Source organism: Myotis yumanensis, unplaced genomic scaffold (assembly GCF_028538775.1).
Source record: "Myotis yumanensis isolate MYYU_CA2020_CCGP unplaced genomic scaffold, mMyoYum1.0.hap1 SCAF_3, whole genome shotgun sequence".
NCBI classification, from domain to species: domain Eukaryota; kingdom Metazoa; phylum Chordata; class Mammalia; order Chiroptera; family Vespertilionidae; genus Myotis; species Myotis yumanensis.
In genome coordinates, this window is record NW_027223754.1 from 105,092,974 (window position 1) to 105,100,557 (window position 7,584).

Below are 7,584 nucleotides of genomic sequence, written 5' to 3' on the forward strand. Positions count from 1 at the left end.
AATTCTAGTGGCAAGGTAGCGCTTCTTTAAAAAAAAAACCTGAACCTACACTGTTTAAAACGTTTCAAAGAACTTTTGTCCTAAGTACATTAAGATTGATCCTGAGCGACCTCATGATTTGTGGCGTTAGGACGCTGATTGTAAAAGATATTTTGCCGCAAACTGCCTGAAATGGAGGTGTGAAGCTGGCATGTAGTAGTGTCATTAAGTGGCACTACCAGATAGCAGTGGGTGAAGGTAGAGACAACCTATCTGAAAATGGTATAGTGGAGAGGGAGTGGGCCAGACCTGGGGCCAAGTTATACTTGTTGAGAGCTAAATGGTTTACTCTTGTTAATCCTCACCAGAGGATATTTTTTCCATTGATATTTTAGAGGAAAGAAAGAGAGAGGCTGGGGGGAGGGAAGCATTGATGTGGGAGAGACACATGATTGGTTGTCTCAGGCCTAGGGATCAAACCTGCAACCCAACGCTGTTGACCAGGAATCCAGTCCCGAAGCTTTGGTGTGCAGGCCTACACTCTAACCATTGGGCACTGGGGATGTGCTCCCCTGCCACAGCAACTGGCCAGGGCTAAATGATTTACCCCTTAAAAAAACAAAAAACATATGTTTATGGATTTCAGAGAGGAAAGGAGAGGGAGAGATAAAAGCATCAATGATAAGAGAGAATCACTGATCGGCTGCCTCCTGCATGTCTCCTACTGGGGATGAGCCTGCAATCCAGGTATATGCCCCTGACCGAAATCGAACCCAGGACCCTTCAGTCTGATGCCGCTCTATCCACTGAGCCAAACCAGCTAGGGCTAAATGATTTACTCTTGATAAATTTGTTTTTCTCCCTTGGAACTTATTTCTTTAATTGTTAATACTGTGGTAGACATGAACAGAGCAAAGACAATGGGCCTGGTACAGAAGGTCACCAGGATAGAAAGCCCCAGATTCCTAGCAAAGGACAATTGTAGGGTGGGACCTCACTCCCAGAGCGACCTTTCCTCTCTAAAGTTAACATCTAGGCCTCAGTTTTTTCAGCTGTAGGTCCACATTAGCAATAAAACCAGCCACAGCTGACTTAAGGACCAGCTGCATTGAATAATGACGCCCTGCCCTGGTGCTGGCCAATCAATCAGTGGAGACCACAACCCAGAAAGGGCACACCTGGAAAACTGCTGAATATTCTATTTAGATCTTCCTCTCAAAGCTCCACCCTTAAAACTCTTAGGAAGGAGGACCCAGTGAGCTCTCCCTCCTAGGAACACCCCTGTGCCTCCATTTCCTCCTCCCCTTCCCTACTCCCAGCCCCCACCCCCCGCACCTTACTACTAGCTTCCTCACTCCCAAGCTTCCTTTACCTCTATAACTTGTTTCCTAAGCCCATTTCTACTAGGAATTACTTTTCTGCCTCTGTGATTAGCCAAATAAATATTTTCTTAGAGATTTGGTCTTGGCTCTTAATTCTTTCCTAGCTAAAACTCAAGTACCAAGGTTGTTGAACCCAGGTCCGGTCTGACACAAATGGGTCTAACACCCAATGCCCACCCCCCTAAAAGGTTATGATAGTAGGGAATGACACATAATAAGAATAGAGCCACAGTTGTTTAAGAATTATTCACCTTAGTCAAATGGAAGTTCCATTTTTAATTTTTGAGGAAACTCCATACTGTTTTCCACAGTGGCTGCACCAGTCTGCATTCCCACCAGCAGTGCAGGAGGGTTCCTTTTTCTCCACATCCTCTCCAGCACTTGTTGTTTGTTGATTTGTTGATGATAGCCATTCGGACAGTGTGAGATGGTAACTCATTGTCGTTTTGATTTGCATCTCTCAGATGATTACTGACTTTGAGCATGTTTTCATATGTCTCTCTGCCTTCTGTATGTCCTCTTACGGAAAGTGTCTATTTAGGTCCTTTGCCCATTTTTTGATTGGATTGTTTATTTTCCTTTTGTTAGTTGTATGAGTTCCCTATAAATTTTGGAGATTAAACCCTTATTGGAGATAACATTGGCAAATATGTTCTCCCATGCAGTGGGTTTTCTTGTTGTTTTGTTGATGGTTTCTTTTGCTGTGCAGAAGCTTTTTATTTTGATGTAGTCCCATTTGTTTATTTTCTCCTTAGTTTCCATTGTCCTAGGAGTTGTATCAGTAAAGATATTGCTATGACATATGTCTGCTCTTTTGCTGCCTATGATTCTTCTAAGATTTTTATGGTTTCCCGTCTTATGTTTAAGTCCTTTATCCATTTTGAGTTTATTTTTGTATATGGTGTAAGTTGGTGGTCTAGTTTCATTTTTTTTGCATGTATCTGTCCAATTTTCCCAACACCATTTATTGAAGAGATTGTCTTGACTCCATTGTATGCTCTTGCCTCCTTTGTCAAATAATTGAGCATAAATCCATTTGACCCAATAATCGCACTTATAGGAATATATCCCAAGAAAACAGAAACACTAATCAGAAAGGATATATGCACCCCTATGTTCATAGTAGCACAATTTCCAATAGCTAAGATTTGGAAACAGCCTAAGTACCCATCAGCAGATGAGTGGATTAGAAAACTGTGGTACATCTAACACAATGGAATACTACGCTGCTGTAAAAAGGAAGGAATTCTTACTATTTGCAACAGTGTGGATGGAACTGGAGAGCATTATGCTAAGCGAAAAGATAAATATCACATGATCTCACTCATTTGTGGAATGAACAACATAAACTGATGGACAAAAATAGGGGTGGAGGGCGGGGTCAGGCTAGAAGAGGTCAATGGGGGGGGGGGGGAAAGAGGGGGCATATATAATACTTTCAACAATAAAGATTTTTTAAAAAAGAAAACCTTTAGGGCTCTCGCTGCTAGAAGACTCCCATGACAGGATAAGTCGGTCATGGACAGGGGAAGTTTGAGCAAGAAAACCTGTCAACTGCAAGACAAAGCCCACACACTCAGGAACCCTTGTAAAATCACACAAGGCCCTTCCCTGAGGCTTTTCCCTGCCCAGTTTACTAGTTCCAATAGAGAGAGAGGAATCCTTGCCCATTGACTGGAAGGATGTTCTTTTCTTCCCTTTCTCTTCCTTCCTTTGTGTCTGGAGTTAAATTCTGGCTGACTTTCTTTGAGCCTTTTGAAATCCTTGAGGTGGAGATAAGGGTTAGGGGTTGAGAGACCCTAGTAGATAGGAATTGAGATAGAAAAAAAGGACAAAAAAAAAGTATGGCTGCTTTTAAACTGGCTTTTCAATTGGAATTGCTTTCTGAGGGTCTAAACCAGCCGTGGGCAAACTACGGCCTGCAGGCCGGATCCGGCCTGTTTGAAATGAATAAAACTAAAAAAAAGACCGTACCCTTTTATGTAATGATGTTTACTTTGAATTTATATTAGTTCACACAAACACTCCATCCATGCTTTTGTTCCGGCCCTCTGGTCCAGTTTAAGAACCCATTGTGGCCCTCGAGTCAGAAAGTTTGCCCACCCCTTGGACCTGATCCCCACAGACCTGATTTCTTCCAGCTCCTTGCAGTGGCCTTGTGGGGACCAGTGGGGATTCTGGTTTTCAATAGAATGTTAGGGGAGCCAAGGAGAGAATGCCCTTGCCTGGTGTTCACATCACACTATGTGCTGGCAAGCATTTGAAGCTGGATGGGGTGGTAGATCAGGCCATTTTCCATACATCAGGGCAGTAGATCACCAGATAGAATGGAGGAGCACTGCAGGGTTTGGGTTTACAACAGTGCTGGAGGCCCTTCAGCACTTTCTACAAGTGCTTCCCTGCGGTACCTAGGACCTTTGAAATGCAAGTGCCTAGTCAAAAACTCTAGTCTGGGCCATCTCTAAAAGTACAAGTTTCTGGGAAAAATTTAGCCACGTGCGCAGATCAGATTAACTTATTTCAGCTTTGATTGCTAGATTGCCTGCTTTTATCTTTTTTGCCAAAAGTCTATAAAGTGAATTTGGAGCTGTGATGTCTTTTGCTTTGATGAAAATGTGCTTTGAAACTAAGTATGTTTAAAATATGTTCATAAGGGTCAGTCTAAGGAATACTGGTTGTTTGCTTTTCTTGGTTATTGGAAATTGAGGCTTCTAGGAATTAATAGTTGGAAATTGTATGATTTTGGTAATAGAAGGTATGGTGCAGGGAGATGCATTTTGAAAACTAGTTATTCCTAAAAGTTGTAAAAAAGGTTTGTGGAAATTATAGAAGGTTTATAAGGGAAAATGTTAAAAGGAAGTTAAAACAAAGCCAAACAATGTAGGCAATTTGCAGCCAGCTAGCAACTAACAAACAATTAATTATCTTTCCCAGCCAAGGACACAAAGCAAAAAAAAATTTTTTTTTAAAGAACAACAAAAACCTCCCTACAGAAGGAGGGGGTGGGGAGGGGAAAGGAAACAAAAAAGGGCCATTTTACTCCCTAGGCAGTTTCAAGGCTTGGCAAGGTAAAGTTGCCAGATGCTTCTCATAATTTCTGGAAAGGCTACAACAAGATAACAAGGAACCTTAGGAATTAATCTGTACCAGAACATTAAACAGAGGAATTTTAGGACCTAGGGACAGGAGGGTGAATGATGCCGTGGACCCCCACCCAGCCTGCTCTTTGGATTGGCTGGGGGTTCATCTATACTTCATGAGCCAGATATATAGGTTTACTTGCTTTACTTTTTCAATAAAGATACATACTTTAATTGTTTTAATAAATTGGCTTTTCACAATACAGTCAAGGTCTCTCATAAATTCATTTATATGAGAATACAAAATTCAGGTTTTGTGGCTTTTGTTAAACGTATTGGTAATTTTTAAACTTTGTTTTTCAAGTACAAGGAAACAAAACAATTTGGTAAACTATATATTTTTTCTCCTTACATAATCCCTCCAGAATTTGACAATTCATAATAAATGAATCATACAATATATTTCTTTGCATGGGTTCAATAAGACCAGTTTCCAATGATAGTTTTGTTAACCAAGACTTTGACTAGAGTGTCATGTCTGAGAGAGACATGCCTGGACTCTGGTTGTCACCAGAAGACTTGAAGCACCTTAGAGAATAAACTGGTACCTCACTAGGTCACATGGTTTATGGCAGTCTTTCCAGGTAAGGAATGAAGTTTGCTTTCTTGAGAGATAGCAAAAAGGAGCCTCAAGACATTTTGGGAACCTCAAAAACTTGAAGAATTCACCCAAGTCTACAGGTATTGCAGGCAAGCCTGATGGCATTTGGGTGGTTTGGCTTTTTTGCCCTGAAGGACTCATTAAAGCTCAATCATGAGATTCCAGCAAAACAGATTTTAGAAGAGCCTATACAGTCAATTATTATTCTTTTTTTTAAAATATATTTTATTGATTTTTTACAGAGAGGAAGGGAGAGGGATAGAGAGTTAGAAACATCCATGAGAGAGAAACAATGATCAGCTGCCTCCTGCACACCCCCTACTGGGGATGTGCCCGCAACCAAGGTACATGCCCTTGACCGGAATCGAACCTGGGACCCTTCAGTCCACAGGCCGACGCTCTATCCACTGAGCCAAACTGGTTAGGGCCAATTACTATTCTTATTGTATTCATGCAAACACCCAGGCCAAATGAAAACTAGATTTAATACAATAAATGGATTGGTCTTTAATAAGAATAGGGATGGTTTTAGGGAGAAAAATTACATTTCAGCAGACTATAATACACAGTTGTGAGTAGACTTCAATTAGTTGTTTCAATGTTTTATCTTTCATGTATGAATTGAACTGAATCCTAAATTTGTCTAGTTTTCTTGGATATTTAGCTACAACTCTCCAGACTAATACTTACTTTTCTCCCATTCTTAGCCTTGGAGTCATTGAACACTAAAATACTTTTCCTTTTGTTATGGCAGAAATCACGTCGGCGGGAATTGACAAACCATATGCACTCGTAGGTTCAGAAAACGACTGTTTATTCCACACTGGTGCTTGCTCAGTGGAGTCTCTTCCAGAGGCTAAGCTCCATGTCCAGGTTCTGACCTTCTTTTATACATGCTAAGCTTCTGGGTATTCAGGGGTCTTTCCATATATGTGGCAGCCTGGGCAATTGGCTGATGCAAGAATCAAGTAAGATTACAGAAGCCAAGGGCGTGGTTATGGTGTAGCAAGTAAGGGGAGGGTTATCTGCTCTTGGCTTGCCTTCTCACTTTCACTAGACCTCTTGTCATCATTCTTGTTGTTCAGTTGGTCTCCACCAGGTTACAAGCCCTACTCGCACACAGGGAATACTACCTCTAGACACCATCACCACCTCTTTCTGTGCCCAGGCCTCTGACAGAGAACATGGATTTCTTGGCTCTGAAGAAAAACATCACCCCCTTTATTGTGGGATTTCTTTAGTCCTTTTCCAGTCTGTTAAAAAGAAAATTGTGTCTTTTATATATAACTAAAGGCCCAGTGCACAGATTTGTGCACTGGTGGTGGGAGGGGGAATCCCTCAGCCTGGCTTGCACCCTCTCATAGTCTGGGACCCCTCAGGGGATGTCCACCTTCTGGCTTAGGCCCGATCCCCCAGGGCTCTTGTAGTCCAGGACTCCTAGCTCCTTAGCTCTCACCACCACCACTGCTGTGTTTGCCAGCTGTGAGCCCGTCTTCTGGCTGAGCAGCGCTCCCCCTGTGGGAGCGCACTGACCACCAGGGGGCAGCTCCTGCGTTGAGTGTTTGCCCCCGGTGGTCAGTGTGTCATAGCGACTGGTCATTCCACTGTTCGGTCGATTTGCATATTAGGGTTTTATTATATAGGTTCTTTTGGTCAAATAAGTTTGACAACCTTCCCAGGGTTTGAATTTCAAGAAACCAGCCTTAGACTCATGGAGACCAGAGGAGGTTCTAGCCCTTACTAGAATTGTAGGAAAGCCTAGGAGGGAGGCACAGCATGCTTCTGGTGCCTACACCTCCCCATGTGCTGGAGGGCATATGGGCCCTGGAGTAAAGGACTATTTCCTTTAATATGAAAAACAAATAAAGCAGAGGACTGGGAAGAGGAGGGCCAAAAGGGACTAGAACAAGTCCTCCAACATTATTTGCAGTGCCCCTTCATGTTCCCAGATAAATCATATACTAAACACCTATATCATCAAGAAGATTATCTCACCAGTGGGTTTAGAGTCCTAGGGTTGGCTAAAGTAGAGTTCCACCCTTTCTATATAAGTCCTTCATTACTGACAGGCTGGGGAGACCAGGATGAAGAAGATAGATCTTTTCATTGTGAGGGTGGACATAGAAATAAAGCCAGAGCCGATTGTACTCTCCCCAGAGCTCTGGGTACTGGCCAAACTCTCTGAGCCCTCTGCCTAGAGGCTCTTCTTTTTAAACTCCTTTGGGAAACTCAATGGGTACTTCAGAAACATTGGAACCATCTCAGGCACTTTCAATCAGGGACACCGGTTAGTACAGGCTTCCCCACTTCTGGAATAGGACGGGTGCCTGATAGGACCACACTGGTAAGTCCAGTAGGTTAGTTCTGTTGGTGGGCACACACTTACAGGTTTTCTCACCCTAGATCTTGCCGCTAAGTGTTACTAGTCCAGCAGATCCTCTTTTGTGGTTGCACACAAACAGGCACTCATACATAGCTTATG

General features: G+C 42.6%; 1 protein-coding gene across 1 annotated transcript in view; it reads left to right on the top strand.

The window, feature by feature from the left end:
* Positions 1–5,938, top strand: part of SMAD9 (SMAD family member 9) — a 93,532-nt gene extending 87,594 nt beyond the window's left edge. Inside the window, exon 5 of the mRNA XM_070409249.1 lies at positions 5,857–5,938. Coding sequence (XP_070265350.1) covers positions 5,857–5,898 — 42 coding nt within the window. The 3' untranslated portion in view covers positions 5,899–5,938. The remainder of the gene's footprint in view (positions 1–5,856) is intronic.
* Positions 5,939–7,584: the final 1,646 nt, after the last annotated feature.